The 17707-nt window shown below is 32.9% G+C and overlaps 1 protein-coding gene across 1 annotated transcript; it reads left to right on the top strand.

Moving 5' to 3' along the window:
* The first annotated feature begins 10692 nt into the window (after positions 1–10692).
* On the top strand, positions 10693–16501 carry LOC133669951 (calcium-dependent protein kinase 11-like). The gene is made up of 7 exons (XM_062090288.1): positions 10693–11457; positions 12509–12652; positions 12774–12926; positions 13059–13174; positions 14750–14917; positions 15077–15301; positions 16064–16501. The coding sequence occupies exons 1-7, from the start codon at positions 10860–10862 to the stop codon at positions 16223–16225; spliced, it is 1566 nt and encodes a 521-aa protein (XP_061946272.1). The 5' UTR covers positions 10693–10859; the 3' UTR covers positions 16226–16501.
* Positions 16502–17707: the final 1206 nt, after the last annotated feature.

Raw genomic sequence — 17707 nt, 5'->3', positions numbered from 1 at the left:
CGTTTATTGGCATTTACAGAGCAGAAGAGACAATATATGGTTGTTTCTTTTGACCGTATAGGGAAATGAACTTAATTCTGATGATTTCTTTTAGCTTTGAAAAATGAACTCAGCAACAAGGACAGAACTCGGGTTTCTAATTTCAACATTTGAAGAAGAAATATCGACGCTAAAAATGTACTTTGCCAATCAATGGGATTTGACAGACTTTTTAATATCAGGTATTTGAAGTGGGATTATGGTGGATACTGCCTTGTTTATGAGTACATCTTCAGCAAAGTCAACTCCTTTGCTGGATAATACTAGAGAGATGTATCCTTCTTCATTGGATTGAAGTTTATGGGCAGTTACAGCTAAAATCAATACAAGACAGAAAACTAAGAAATATAAAGGGTCTGCCATGAAATTAACTGGAGCAAAAAGTGATTCTTATAAAGGCAAAATAATTAAAATTGTTAATTTAATTCATTTCCATATATATTTTAAAATTCCTTATGATTTTACGATTCGTTTTTACGATTCGAGTTTGTTTTGTGTTTTCCGTGCCGTGTTAAAATTGCGATTTTAACAACCTTGCAAGCAGCCTTTTCCTGCAGATTTGACAACTCACGAGGCACGTTTTGAGCCAACAGTTAGGATTGTTCCCAACTGAATCAAGGGTTGAAATCTTTCCCCTGTTTAAACAAGATTACCCTTTTCGATCCCCTATAAATAGGGGTGGATATCATGCCCTGGAGAAGGAGAAAATCGAACGTAAAGTTGGCAAAAAACCAGCCTTCCCCGCCCAGTTTTCCTGCAACCGGTTCTGTCTCTTCTTTCTCTCTCCGTCGTGGCCCTCAACCACCACCACCCTCATCATCGGTCTTCCCATCATCATCTCCACCACAAAAAGCCATCAAAAGATCTCACGTGGTGGTTGCACTGCTTCTCTCTCTCCTCTGCAAAACTTTTCTTCTCTGCCACCACGACCCTAGCAGCAGTAACCACCTTGTCTAGAAGCTTTAGTCCCTCCTAACGGAAGCTAGGGCAACAACTCTCTCCTCAGCCACTCCAACAGTTCCAATCACGAGCTTCCCCTCTCCTTTGCAAGCCTCTGCTTCTTTTTCTTCCAGCTGCAACCAGAGTCAGCCGCTGGCCTCACCACCTCCAGTCGTACCGTGCGCCACTAATCAGGTCGCCAACTCTCTCAATGCCAGGTAAGCATCCCTCCTCTCTTCTTCTTCTTCCTCCCTTCTCTGCTACCACTACATGCAAACAATGGAACGTGAATTATAATTAACGTTCCACTGTTTATACATTGAGTTATGAACAACGCAACGTGAATTATAATTCACGTTGCACTATTAATGCAACTTACTCACTGGTTTGTGCTAGTGACTAAGTTACTTTGGGTTGGACTTGTCTTAGCCCAGTCCAGTTGGCTGGGCCGGGTCCAGCCCGTCCCCAAAATTAAAAAAAAATGAAGAAGAAGAATCTGTTGGGCCGATATCAACCCACCTGTTTCTGGGTCTGAGCTTGGCTAGTTGGGCTGGCCCAGCCCACATGTTTTAATAATATGTTAATGTAATAATATATTATATGTTGTTATTATTATAATTTAAAAAAAATCAAAAAAATCTTAAATATTTTAAATTAATTGCCCCTTTCAAAAAAAAATTTCATGCATACGGCCAAATCCTAAAAATTTTCCAAGCATATTTTCATTAAAAATTGCATATTTCTCATGTTTTGAAAACAAAAAAAAAATATCATAAGTTTATGATCATTCATTAGGGTTTGGCCAAAATATCAGAAACCTTTTTCCAATCTTTTTTCTAGGATCCAGATCTAGACTTAAATATTTGTAGGGTGTAAAATTACATGATAAAGTATGCCCTCAGATATTAAAGATACAAGGTGTAAGTAAATGCAATGCTAAAATTCAGATTTTAGAACGGTTATGATTTAACCCAATAAGGTAAATACTTTCTCATGAAGAGAGATCTACCTTGAACCTTAAAAAATACCAACAAATAAAAACTCAGCCTAGAAAAAAACAATCAAACAACAATGCAGCTTACCTTAGGTAAGGTGCACTGGGGGTGATGCGTCTTCCCCTTACACAAACAGTCCCTTGCCCAGACTCTCGCAGATCATATGTTCCTAGTGACCATAATACTAGGTGGTGACTCCTAAACATTAATCGTAATTTTATGATTAAATCCAAAACTTTTTCCAGCACACAACACCTCATTAGGAGACACGATAAAAGCCTCCACTGTCGCCAAACGACGCGGCGCGTGCACCCCACGACACCTACAACTCTGGTCATGAAGTTAGGATAACCTAATAGAAATAAAATAAAATAAAAACTACAAAGCTTAATTCCCAACAAACTCAATAAAGAAGGGTAAAATAAAAAAACAATTAACAAAACAAAACAAAACACCTGCAAACCCATTAAACCATGCTACATGGATCATGCAAATGGGATACCGAAATAGAAGGGAAAATGAGAAAAGATATGAAGCAAAATTTTAAAACCAACCCTATGTTGATGAATGAAACAAAAAAAAATAAGATTAAAAAAACAACCCCAAAAAAAGGCTCGAGACGATTTAGGCTAATTTGTCAAACCTGTAGCTTAAGTCTTGAGATTATAATAATCTCATAGAAAGAAAACCGAACAAAATCACGAAAACCAATTAAAAAAAACAATATCGAATGATGAAATTAAAAAAATAGTGAAAAAAATCCAACTTAAAAAAAAAGGAACAATGTCAACCGAGTTAAGTTTTCAAAATTATGACCTGAGTCTTAAAACCGAGATCATCTCATTAAGAAAAACAACGAAGCTCAATTCTCAACAAATCCAATATTGACAGATTAAATTGGAAAAAAAAATCAATTCTACAAAAGGATTTAATAAAAAAACCCTGTAATCAAAATAGCAAGGACAAAATTTAAAATAAAAGGAAATTTGAGAGGAAAACTTATAGTTTTGGATTGAATGGTGAAATAGAAAAACAAAATTCAATTTTACATAATGACCCAAAATAAAAAAAATAACAATTAAAAGAATGAAGACCAAATGTTTTTTAGAAGAAAAGGACAACTTAAAATTTTGAATTGAAGAGCGAAATTGAAGAAAAACAGAGAGTAAATTCTATAAAAGAACCTAGAAGAAAAATCAACAATAAAAAAAATAAGAACCAAATCTTAAATGACAACAAAATGAGAGTACAACTCTGAACTTTGATGATAAGAGAAAGAAAAAAGGGAAAAAAAGTGTTGTTGGCAACAAACTGTCGATCTTCACGTCACACCTGCCACCCTAGATGGAAGCTCATGTCATGTTGCTTCCCACGTCGTCGCGAAACATGATGTTTCGCCACTAGAGTAACCCGTACATGCCACCAAAGGGTTGCGGGTTCCTCCACTTACTAGTGTGTGCATTGCACGTGCCAACTAATCTTAACATGCCCATTAACTTTAGTGCCTTGTCTTTTTCTTATTGTGAAATTTGATCCTCAAGCCTTAATTGCTCTAAATCAACAAAATCCAGTTTCATTCTAACAACTTTTCGTTAATATTATGATATCCTTATACCTAAACAACTAAAATAAACCATTATCAATTCTAAAAAACACCAATAAAAAACTTTAACAAAAGCTTGAAAAACATAGAAAAGAAAAGAAAAATTAAAACAAAAACTAGAAAAATTGAAATACCTAGAAACTTAAGAGCTTGGAAGATTCCAAATTTTTTTTGAAATAACTCATCAAAATAAAAAATAATGAAAATTTTAAAAAATATATGTTATGTAAGACAGTAAGTTGTAAAACTCATTTCATTGCCATGACATAAATGAAGTTTTATGGACGCAACTTTTTTTTTTATAGGTTTTACAAGTTAATTTATTTTAAAAGACATTTTCTTTGTTCTTAATGTTTTTATGTTTTCTATGATTTTACTATGTTTTATGTTTTTATCTTTTAGTTTTTTGTTAGATCTTTTATATATATAACTTTACATTACATTTCTCACTCTCATACTTTAAAGTTATCGGAGATATTATATACCGGAAACAATTTTAAAATAGGATTATCAAAAAACTAAATTTTCAAAAGAAAGTAAAGTACTGTACTTACTCATATAACATTATTCATTAAAATAGTATAATGATGAATTTGCTCTGAAAGTAAAATAATTTTTTCATAATGATTCAATTGTCATTTTCAAATTGTGTAAGGATAGATTAGTCTTTTTACTTTTTTCAAAGTAAAATGACTTTGTTACCCTTAAAATATATATAAAAAACTTACATTAGGGGCTTTAAATTCTTTTTTATTTTTTTAGCATAGTAAAATTACTTAATTACCCTTAAAGAAAAAATTTACAAAACTATTTTCTAGAGGCTTTTGAGTCATTTCATTCTCTTTTTGTTTTTGCTAATATCAAGTTTACTCAAGGGTTTTTTTTATATTTATTTAAATAAATATTAAATATAAAAAATACCTTTCTATCATGTGTAGGGTCATTAGATGACCAAACATCACTTTCAACGAAGGTGTTTAATCAATCTTCTCAGTGTTCCTTTTGTAATGTCGTGGTACGTGTGGCCAATGGACCTTAGATTTGGCATCAACAACCTTTTTTTTCCTCTCTCATTATTTTTTACACTATCCTTTTAAAATCTCAACCCAGATTTTCAATTTGTTATTACTTTAGATCCCTGTTCTTTTTATTACTATTTATTTTATTTGAAATAGTTTATAAACTTTAAATTATTTTTCAATTTCATCCTCCATTATTTTTTTCATCTTTCAAATTTAGTCCTCATTCTTTTTATTGCTATTTTTTTCATTTGAGATAATTTTTTAAATTGATTTTTCTTATAATTTCATCCCCTTCAAGTTTTTTTCATATCAAATTTGATCCTTATTATTTTGATTGCTATTATTTTTACTTTGGTAAATTTTTTGAAATTGATATTTTTTTTCATTTAATCCTTCAACATTAAATTAGTTGGGAATTGAGCTTTTTGATTGAGTCCGAGTCTAAAATTTCACGGGTTGTGAGTTTTAGAGATTAACCCAGGTTTAGAAGGTTTACCTGGGTTTGCTTGATTTTTTTCCCCTTAATTTAAGCTCGTGTTTTTGTTTTTTTTTTTTTTCAGTTTCATCTTTGTATTTTTATTCAACTAGAGATTGAGCTCTATTATTTTATTTATTTTCTTTCTATAAATTTTATTTATTAATTTTGAAATTGACCCGGGTTATCTAGTTTCTTTTTATTTGTGACAAATTTTTTAAATTTATATTTTTTTTATCCTTCAACATTATATTAGTTGTATGTCATATGCAAGCCATGTGATTTTTTTGTTAGTTTGGATGAAGAAAATAAATGGAAGATCATAGTGGATAAACATCTTTTACTCAAGGATTAAATTGGTCCAATAAAAAATATAATGACAGATGAAAGAATTATCCCACACGGACAAATTCAACCATTCCCGATTATATTCCCTCTCCACAGGCTAAAGCATAAATCTCTACATTTACATTAACATTAACATTAATAGTTAACAATTAAAAAAAAACTTTAAACAGAATATGGTTTTGACACTCTTCATTAGGACAAGACACAATTTTATTATCCTTGATGGCATTTCTTTGATTTTATTTATTTTGATGGACCTTTATGGTTTTCTCATGATGAGTTTTTTTTTTCATTTTAGTCTCTAAAGCTCATATGCCTTCTATTTTGGTCCCTAGCTCCATTGAAAGTAAGGATTGTTTGGGAACGCGGTTCAAACCACGTTCTCCTAGAATTTAGAAGGGTAAAAAAATAATATTATCAGCTTTATACTTAAAAGAGCTGGAAAGATTTTTATTGTTAATATAAAAAATAAATAATTAGTTGGCAACAAATACAAAAAAATATATATATTTATATCCATGAGTTTCTATTTTCGATAAGAGTTGATATCACCTCCCGTAAACATACCAGGAAAAGCAGAACAAAATCCATTTTTTTAAATTGATTTTAGAGTGATTTTGGGGTTACTAAATGTTTTTTGAGGTTTAAATTATGTTTTTGAGATGGTTTTAAACAAAGATAAATTGAAAATTAAGTTTTTAGGGTTCAAAAACTTAGATCTAAATTTTTTTCGATCATCAGCTAGTTGAGACAATGACGAGTTGCATTGTTTTTTTTCATTTACTTTTGTTTTGCAAATTTATCCTTTAATATTAAGTTGATTAAGAATTTAGTTTCATAGTTTTTTTCAATTTATTTTTTATAGGGTTATCTTAGTTTCATGACCCATATAATAAGTTTGGAAGGTTAATCCAAGATGAATCGAGTGTTTTTTTAATTGATTTTTTTAATTTTATCTTCAATTTTATATTGATTGAGAATTGATTTTTATAATTTATTTTTTATTAGATTAACACGATCTCATGACCCGAGTTATGGATCTGGTAGGTTAATATAAATTGATTTAGGCCAATCTAATATATAATAATCTCAATATTTTTTTTAACAAATATATCATTTAATATGTTACTGTTTCAATATTTTATTTTAAAAATATTATTTCATACGCAATAGATTTTGCGTTCATAATTAGAATCTTTTTAAGCTAGAAAAACATGTTAATAACTTCTAAATATCATTCACAACGATATTATCATGTATATACGCAAGAAAAAAAAGAGGTTTGTGTTAATTATTTTTAAGGAATGCATTTTTTTCAACTTTCAGCTACATATATAATTTTCTTTTGCCATATATATAGAGTTGAAATAGACCTCCTCAGATTAGACCCCAAAAAGTAGCCAAAAAGTTGATTTCATTTGGATTTGCCCCCAATATCAGATCAAATCTTGGATTTTGTATATGATTGTGTTAATTATTCAGAACATGGCTCTCTTTTTTCTCTCATGAAGGTGTTGTTATTAAGAGATGCACAGCGAAAGGAGCAAATCCACACATCAATAGATGATGAACATGCTTGACCATATGAGAGTAATCATTATTATCCAAAACACTAATTTTCTTCGAGATTTTACTTTGTTTTTCAGTACATAAAATACTATTCACTAACCACAGCGAAAGGAGCAAATCCACACATCAAGGGCTTGACGGTGATTTAATCATTGTTTGTTATTATTGTTTAGTTATAGAACATTTTTAATTTTGTAAAAAAATTTATTAACGTGTGTCTCATACGCATTAGTCACTTCACTGTATTTTAGTAGCGCAGCGCATACAGTTAGCTCTGATGGTTATAACTATGATATATCATATCATTGAATTAGTCTCGACATCATCTTTTTCTCTGGATGATTCGGTGTGGTTTGGTGTGGAATTGATTTTCTTTTATTTCTCTTTCTTTCTCGGATTGCATGCTAGCCATGCAAAAAATCATATCAGCCCTTTAATTTAGTTTTTCTTCTAATTTAGTCCCTCTTCTCTTGTTTCTAATTGGATTTTATTTTCGATTTCATCCCTGATCATTTGATTTTTTTAATTTGTTTTCAAATTTGATCATCATTCTTTTAATTGCTATTTGTTTTGTTTTGTTTTGAATCATTTTCTTGATTGATTTGTTTTTTTTTCAATTCCACCCCTAGACATTTATTTTCATTTAATTTTTATGTCAAATTTAGTCCTAATTCTTTTAATTGTTAATTTTTAATCATTTTCTTAATGGATTTGTTTTTTACAATTCAATACCTAAACATTTAATTTCATTTGATTTTTCCCTAAACACTTAATTTCATTTAAATTTTATGTTGAATTTAATCCTAATTCTTTTAATTGCTTTTTTTTTTGTTTTCCTGTGTTTTTTTATTGATTTTTTCTCAATTTCATCTCTCAATATTTGTTTGATTAAGAATTTTGTTTTTTTTTGTTTTTCTGGGTTTGCCTTTAATGGGATCACCTCAATCTAATGATCTGGGTCATATATTTGAAATATTAGCTTGAGTTGACTTTTATCCCTTTTGAAAGCAATTTTTTGAATATTTTTTTACGGTAATTTGTTTTTTTCTTTTCTATTTATAGGGTCATCTCAATTTCACGTCTTAGGTCATGTCTTTGATTTGTTGACCATGTTTGGTTACTCGGCTTGCTCGAGGCTTTCCAAATTTGTGTACGCGGCTATGTCATATTTTTAAAAATAATTATTTTTAGTATTTTTTGATCTTTTAAATATATTAATGTTAAAAATAAATTTTTAAAAAATAAATTATTTTAATACATTTTAAAATAAAAAATAACCACTTACATAATGCCAAACACTAACTTAGAGTCTAATTCAACCTCAATCACAAATTTTTTTTAAAAAATATTATTTTAATACATTATAAAATAAAAATTAACAATACTATAAAATTAAATTTAGAGTATATTTCAACCTCAACCATCCTGTAGCCCTCTTTCCGAGCCAAAGCCAGTCAGCACCTCCCAAAAGCTCTTCTTTGAAGATTAGAAAAAAAAAAAAAAAACCCCGCAGCCAGCCTTATCATCTCTCAGAACACTCCCTGCTGCAACCTGCTTAGTCACAGAGCCCCATCAGAATTGACCTTAATCCATCCACCAGCTGGAAAAGATCAAGAGAGAAGACGTTTGCACGTAGTAGTATTGTTCTTTGACTTCTGGGTTTCCTCATATAAATGCAAGCCACTGAATTTCTTGGGCGAACGAAATCCGGAGTAAATTTTGCAAGCGAAACCTGCCGTGGGAAAAAATAACTTAATAAGATGCGTGCCACGTTCAGAACGAAACGATGAGTGCATAAGCACTGCTGTGAAGACGAATTCTATTTGAGGATCATGTCAAAATAGATGATTTTCACCATGGGGCAGACAAGTATCCCTGCTCGAGACAAATAAATAATAGTACAAGGAGAGCTGGCAATGTCTGTGGGAGTGGAAGACAGTTGTTTGTGGGAGCAGACAAGTATCCCTGCTCGAGACTGGAATTTAGCTGAGTTAATCTTGACTGCATTTTATGGGGTCAAAATCTTGTCCAATTTCATCTAGATGCTTAGCTCGAACCAGATTTCAAATCTTAAATTTCATGAATTAATCCGCTTTGATTAAGCTGAGTTTAACAGCTATATGGGTGGATAAAACCCAGAACTCCATACATAAACACTAAATTTATCATGCATTTTCTTTAGGCTCCCATCTTCGTTTTCTAAGAGAAGAAAGAATCAGCCGGTTGTGTTAGAGAAAAGAAAATATAGCCATCAATTCTGTTCTGTACATGGTAAGATGGTTGCTTAGCTATCGATAACTTATCTGGGTAGATTGATAATTTATGTGTGAATGATTGTACATGGTAAGATGATTGTGCTTCTTTTACCATACTTTAATTATCATGTATATTTGTTTTCTTTCAATCAAATTGTCCCCCAAAAGGATTTGTCTCATTGGGCGTAAGAGTCCCAAACTATTACCAATTTCTCTATTTTTTATTATCAATTGGGACCCCAACTTGCACACCAACCCTTCAACTATTACCCATTCCTCAGTTACATTCTCTCGGAAGCTCTACAGCGGTGGAGAAAAAAACTGAAAAAGTGATTAAATTAAAAAAATAAAAAAAATATATTAAAAAAATTCAAATCATGAAAAAAAACTGTTTAAATTTTTTTAAAAATTGATTAGTTTGGTTTTATAAATCTGAAATTAAAAAAACCAAATCGAACCAAACTGGAAAAATCAAGCCAAACTGGTTTAAACAGGTTTTATTTTTTTTCTCAAAAAAAAAAAAACAATTTAATTATTTTTAACATTGACCTTATTTTTCCGGTCCATAAACTTGTTTGCAGTACGTTACACGTCATTCTCAACTTATACAACAATCCCCAATCAAGTTCTTGTATCTAAAATCATTGTATGTTTATATATATATATAAACCCTAAGTTCTCTTAAAATAGACATCATTTTGGCACATAAAATAGTTACCCCAAATTTAATTGTTAAACTTTTGAAAACAATTAAATGAAGACCTTGCCAAAGTCTTCCTAGTCGGTGTTCTTTAGAGAGTTGATTTCCCCCCAGGAAAGCCTTGTAAATGAAGACCTTGCCAAAGTCTTCCTCTAAGATCCACCAAGCTCGGTTAACTCCACGATCTAAACCTCTTCTTAGTCAATGGTCCCGATTTTTTCCATTCCCAGATAAAATAATAGTTTAAAGAATATGTTTTTTTATTTAATTTCTTTGAATTCACACTTCAAAACCAGTATCTAGAAAAAATATATTCTCAAAAGGTATTAGCCCATCAAGAAACAGATAAATTCTTGAAAAAAGGGAGAATTTAGTCTTGTTTGATGTGCAAATTAATAAAAAAACAGTTTTTTTTTTTGTTAACTATGAAGTTCCCAATCATGTCATGATGTTTAAATTGATTTCAAAATAAAATATAAATTGCTTCCCATTATTTTTATCATCTATTAAGAGAATCCCCTAAGAGTTAAAATTAAGATTCAAAGAAAGAACAATAATTGAAGGGTAGGGTCCTCGCTTATCTCACTCTCCATGGATGCTGATAGCCTGATACGAATATACGATGGCCTGTAAAGCACTGGTAGAAACTATTTGGAGTCCACCAATCCAATAAATGGAGCCCCACATAATCCTAATCCCACGCCCGCAAAAACAAAATTAAATTATATATTTATAGATATATAAATCCTGAATTGGAATGCCGTTTCAGCTCCCATGATATCAAAATCAAACAAGAAAGCAACCAGTCCCTTCCCTTCTTTCTCTCTTTCTTTCTTCAAGAAAACACGCAAAGAAATCAAAAACAGTCTCTTTGGATCCAAAAACCCAAAAAAGCTTCAGTCTTTTCCACAAAAATGAATGAAGAAACCTCCAGACCACCACCACCGTCAACAGCAGAACCAGCACCAGCACCAAGAGCGAGACCAACAATAAGAAAGCCCACAACCTCAGTCTTACCACACCAAACCCCAAGACTTAGAGACCATTATTTGTTAGGCAAGAAACTAGGGCAGGGTCAATTTGGAACCACATATCTATGTACCCATAAAGCAAGCAACAATCTTTATGCCTGCAAATCAATTCCAAAGAGGAAGCTTTTATGTAAAGAAGACTATGAGGATGTTTATAGAGAGATCCAGATCATGCACCATTTATCAGGGCAACCAAATGTGGTGCAAATTAAGGATACTTATGAGGATCCAATGTTTGTACATTTGGTCATGGAGTTATGTGAAGGTGGTGAGCTTTTTGATAGGATCGTGGAAAGGGGTCAGTATAGTGAGAAAGAGGCTGCTAACTTGATCAAAAATATAATTGGGGTGGTTGAGTATTGTCATTCTTTAGGGGTTATGCATAGAGATCTTAAGCCTGAGAACTTCTTGTTTGATAAACCTGGTGATGATGCCAAGCTCAAGACTACAGATTTCGGCCTCTCTGTCTTTTACAAGCCAGGTTGGTTTTTCTTTACTTCTTGTGTTTCTTCTTTCGAAATGGTGGTTTTGATCTCTCATTTTGTGAAATGGGGTTTCTTTTGGTTCTTCTTTTAGTTGATTTTGAACCCCTACTGTGTGATTGGTAATCTTGCATTCTATGTTGTCTTGGAATCTTGGAATAAATATTTATAAATTTCATTATTTGATTGTGAATTTCCTGTGATTGCGATTTATTAGAACAAAGGCTGGTTTTAAATTAATTTCTAAGTTTTCAGGTTTCATTCCTGTTCTTTCTTGGATTAGATTATTCGAACTGAGTGTGTTTTATGGAAGCTTATCTTCTATTTATTTATCTGCTCTAGAAATTTCATTTTTCTTGCTCCTTGTTTTTCTAATTCATCCGTGTTATGTGATTTTCATCTATTTGTTTAGAAGAATGTTGTTTCTTGTTTCTTGGAATTGCTATTTGTATTTTGCCATCATTTCTTCTTTCTTGTACAAACATTTGGTTCAGTCTGTGATCTGCCCAACTAAAAACTTTCACCTTATTTTTGGACCAGAGCATCATTTCAGGAATTCTGTATTTGTTCATTTTCCGTTTGGACTTTGGACTACTGGATAGGTTCTTGCTGTTCTAACACCTTTCTAAATGGATACAGATGAGCTACTTTAGGGTGTTATATTTTCTGCCTTGGGCTTCTATTATTTATTTCCTTTATTTTGCTTTCTCAATCCTGCTTTTTTCTCTTTTACCTGCATCCCTATTTTTCACTGTAACAATAACCTGTCAGCAAAGACAAATGGAAATATAAGGGAATTGCTATAGAATTAGTTAGAATGAGGATGCTCCCTCATAAAAGTCTTGTACATCAAATATAACGCTATTATTTGAGTATATGGATGGGGTTTATAACCTCTTAAAGAAACTTATGTGCATTGTTTTCTTCTGCTCCTTCTAACTTGAGGTGACAGGAATTATGCATATGCTTAAGTGTTCCCTTAGTTTCTGAATAGTGCTTTGTCAAAGATGTATGGTTGGTTAATTTCTTTACTACTCCTTTTCCCTACAGGACAGTATTTTTATGATGTAGTTGGGAGTCCATATTATGTTGCACCAGAGGTTTTGCTAAAGTATTATGGACCTCAAGCAGATGTCTGGAGTGCGGGTGTTATCCTTTACATCCTATTAAGCGGGGTTCCACCTTTTTGGGCAGGTAGCGATCCTAGTTCATATTTTCTCTTGTTCTTTGCAGTTTTAGACTTGCAACAAAGTAGATACTTTTTGCCTGTCTTCTTTTTATATGAAGGGTATTTACTTTTTCCTAATACTTGCAGAAACAGAATCAGGAATCTTCAGACAGATTTTACAAGGAAAACTAGATTTAGAATCTGATCCGTGGCCAAATATCTCAGAAAGTGCAAAAGATTTGGTCAGAAAGATGCTTGAAAGGGATCCGAGGCAAAGGATTACTGCTCATGAAGTCTTGTGTAAGTGGTTTCATTCTTTTGCACTGGGACATTAGTTTTGGACTTCCATGTAGTCGGAGTGCAGATATGTCCTACCCTTGGTAAAGCTGTTAATCTTGTTCAAGACGTAACAGCGGTTGTTTGTACTATCAGGTAACCCATGGATTGTAGATGACAGGGTTGCTCCAGACAAACCTCTTGATTCTGCAGTATTGTCACGTCTGAAGCAATTCTCGGCAATGAATAAACTTAAAAAGATGGCTTTGCATGTATGTCTTATCCTTGCTTTTCCTGTTATCATTTTCCATGTAGAGTTTTGTATGTATAATAAATTTTGCCACAGGAATTTGATAGCAACTTAACGATTCAGTTAATCTTTAGAAAGTGAAAGTAGCTGGTTTAAGTAATGTCTATGGGAAAAAGAGGCAAAATAACTAAAATTAAGCTTTAATAGTTGGATGCACTGAATCAATTCTGACTGATAGTTGCTTGCTTGTCTCTAAGAGTAAAATACTATAGTGTTGAAGATTTTCTTACCAGTTTTGATATGCTATTGTATGTAATATATAGGTATGTTTCTTACATATTTGTCATCCTTTGAATGGGTTTCACTGAATTTTAGTATGTCATTTAGAAGAAGAGTTTCATTTTTTTCTTCATTATGTTCTTGCTGTACTTAACCGGTTTGATAATGTTCAACACCTATGCACTTTTTTCACTATTTGAGGCATCTAGTTTAGGATTCATTTAAACTTCGAAACCGTGAAAAAATTGTGGTATCCATATTATAAGCACAGAAGTGAGATCAGGAGAAAGATGATTAACAATCAATGTTCGTGTTGTGATGTAATAAATCTTCCGAAGAGGATGTTCTGATGTGTTTCATCTTTATAGACAATTGGCTTCTTAGTCATCCTGCATATTCTTGGAGAAACTTGACAAATAGAGCAAGCATTATGAGAATTCTTGGAGAAACTTGACACATAGAGCAACCATTATGAGGACATAACCTAGATACTGTATGATAGGCACTGTTCACCTTTGTCTCCATGCCCATGTGGCACTACCTATTGGAGAACCGGATGCGCAGCACTTTAGGCACCATACTTAATTTCTCCATAGTATACTATGCTTAAAGCTATAAGCATGTTACAAACACAAATTCTTATCTTGATTTGATTCACTAATATTGAATAATGGTGAAGCCTGATTGTTCGGCATATTAAGTGGAACGTAGCTAGGGCAGTTGATTGATGGTCTCACTAATGGACATCCTGTCAACACTCAACAGCATTGGTTTACAGTACAACCCAGAATCCTGAAACAATTAGCTTCTACACCCTAAAGTCACCCAATTCTCTTAAGCTTATTATTTATAAACTTTTTAAGGGATTATCTCACTGCTACTTCAATTTCTTTTCTCAGAACAATTATGCCATTAATAGCCCTTTGTGACGTGCATGGGATGGATGGAGGGGGGAGAGAAACTATTTGCTTCAACATTGATGGTGTAACCACTGATCAAAGCATAATTTAAATAAGCACATTATCATAATATGCAGCGAAGTCTTGTTTTGTTAAAGGGCATGTAACATTTGTTCACTAGCTTTCACGCCCTGTTTAGATATTTTGTTGGATTTAAGAAATGAAGGAACTTGCATGCTATGATAAAAAATTGGATATGATGTTCTCTGTTTTTTCTAGATGTGTTTCATGAAAGCTTTTATGAAATTTGGTGGTCAGAACTATTTCCTTTACTTTGTTGTCTTTCTTTGATAGGACAGCTGTTTTCTGATAACTATATAAAGTGTGCTTTCATTCATGGCATTGAGCATTTTTTTTAGGTCATAGCAGAAAGACTTTCTGAAGAAGAAATTGGTGGTTTGAAAGAGTTGTTTAAAATGATTGACACAGACAATAGTGGGACAATAACATTTGAAGAGCTTAAACATGGTTTGAAGAGAGTAGGTTCTCAGATGACAGAAGCTGAAATCAAGACTCTAATGGATGCGGTAAACACTTATTTGAAACTGTAGAATAATAATTTATTTTATTATTTATTTTATCTATTGTGAAAGCCTAACAGTCGGGCCATTATTTTTTATATTAATAACATAATTGTCTGGATAACTGTTGATTTGTATTGCTAATCACATGGAAAACTTTTACAGGCTGATATAGACAATAGTGGAACAATAGACTATGTTGAATTTCTTGCTGCTACTTTGCACTTGAATAAGATGGATAGAGAGGACAATTTGGTTGCAGCTTTCTCCTACTTTGACAAAGATGGTAGTGGTTACATCACCATTGATGAGCTTCAACAGGCTTGCAAAGATTTTGGTCTTGGTGATGTTCATCTGGATGAGACCATCAGAGAAATTGATCTAGACAATGTAAGTCTATATGTTTATAATTGGTCTACATCTAATAGTTTCACTTGCCTATATAATCCTAATTGGTATATATAATCTTCATCGTCCGTGCCATTATTGTCACCACAATTGCTTCGTTATTAGTTCAATATCAGCTTATATCAGCCTTATAATGGGTTGACAACCTATCTGACCTTTTACCTTCGGATAAAAGTTTAATGGTGGTTATATGAGCCACCCAGTATAATTAATGTATTGCTTGTGGGCCTGAAGTTTGGTTGAAGCAGCCCTTTGTTTGCAAATATGAGATCTAAGCAGTTGGTAGCAAGGTGGAAATTGATTTTCTGGATCATGATGATTGTTCTAGAAGAATCCACAGATTGTAGATGGAAAAGAAAATCTAGAAAAGTGGTAAGAAAATCTTGCATTTTCTTTCCTAGGGTCGGTCTTGGTTTTTACCTTCTGCTTCACTGCATTGGGATCATGGCATATGCCTATATGCTGGAACTGGTTTACTGTTGATGAAGCATCAGGCCAGGAGATAATGAATTCAGACTTAAATCTGTTCTTCTTCCCAACCATAAGGTGGTTTCTATTGATGGTGTGGGTGCTAGATGCCCATATTGATGTAGTCTGGATCACTCAACATCTGCCTGAAATTGCATGAGTTTTGTTCTCCGTGTCTCATGATGAATAAAATAACTGGCACTACTTTTGTTAAGCATAAAGTCTTTTAAGCTCCAAGTCCCAAATTCGATGATGTTAGCATGTTACTTTTTGTAGGATGGGCGGATAGATTATGGGGAGTTTGCTGCAATGATGAGAAAGGGTGACGGAGGAGTTGGGAGGACAAGAACCATGAGAAACAATCTGAACTTCAATTTAGCCGATGCCTTTGGGGTTGATGCCTTGGGGATGAAAGATGCAACCTCAGATGCTAATTGAAGGCAATACATTGTGCAGCTATTGCAGCGGCAGAAAAAGCAATAGCTAAATTAAAGCTAGCCATTTTCTGAGTTCATAGGATTTCTCATTATTCTCAAGATTCACCCAATTGAAGGTTGACAATAGCGTCTCATCTATCATTGTGGTTTAGTTTAACCACAGAAACAGAGTGACCACGATTATGTGTCATCGTTGTAGTTGTAATACTTATTTTGCACACTGCAGAAAATTTGCTAAATTGCTTGCTAATGTGATAATAAATTTTGATTATGAAAACGGAATGCTCTAATAAATACATTGATGAACATGCTTGCGTATTGTCTGTCAGAGAGATGCATGCTGGACTTGATAGTTGATAAGAGAAAAAGAAGTGAAGTCTACGAGTCAAGCGTAAATGTTGCTACTTTTATTCCATAAAATGCTAGACAATGATGGTAGTTTCTCTGCTCAAAAGCAGATTACCGAAATTACTGAAAGATCTCGCTATCATGGAAAAAAGAATTTCATTAAGTTACTGATTGCGATTATGGAAATAAGAATTTCATTAAAATTAGCTGATTGCTGTGTTCATCACAAAAAATTCATAACCAATAATTCATAAACAAGAGATGGTCTACTGTCAAGAATCAGTATAGCATTCCTGCACCTCCATTCCCAGCTTCTTACCCCTTTTCACCATTCAATGTGAACTAAAAAGTCTCGAGGCATGGCAGCCCATAAGCAGGGATGGCAATCAAGAACTAAGAAATACTTTACCACATCTTTATTTATTGCTATAATGATTTATTTATTTTTAGTTTTTTTTATCACATCTTTATAGGCTCAAATTAATAGCCAATTAAAATATATATATATATTAAATAAGGATAAGATTCAAAGCTAGGAGACTAGATGGAAACCGTACCCTCTAATTGGTGTGTTTTTTGTTCGTTTTTTTTTTTTAAACTAAAAACAAGATGAATATTATTTATGCGTAAAATGCACGATTCAGATAGTTATATATCTGAAATTGAATGCCCGAAGAGAACAGAAAAATCTTGCATAGCTTTGAAGAGTTGTGCATCCGTAGCGAATAACAACATGGAACATATAGTGATTTGTCCTCTACACGCAACAAGTATGCCTATCAATCAAAATCACAACAAGGATGGCTATCCTGGCACACAAAAGGAAGGTCATGAACAGGTTTGCTTTTGGAGAAGTAGAGGAGATGGATTGCTGAGTTTTTCTTGCCTGATGGGATGAGTAGATCTGTTCCAACCTTGGGAAGTTGATCACATGACAGGTCAGATTCAAATTTCATACTTTCAAAGTCTTGGATGGAGGAGGGTTGATACTTAAAAACTCTAATTACTTGAACGGTATGCAAGGACAGCGTTCGCCGGAAAGATCCGAATAGAAGGAAAAAGAAAAGTGGGACAAAATTCCCGGTATGAATAAATATAAGTAACTAGCCATCCTTCTTTATTAAGTTAAGGCCCA

This window comes from Populus nigra, chromosome 12 (genome assembly GCF_951802175.1).
Source record: "Populus nigra chromosome 12, ddPopNigr1.1, whole genome shotgun sequence".
Taxonomy (NCBI): Eukaryota; Viridiplantae; Streptophyta; class Magnoliopsida; order Malpighiales; family Salicaceae; genus Populus; species Populus nigra.
Note: the sequence above shows the minus strand (reverse complement) of the source record. Positions and strands in the feature narration are given on the sequence as shown.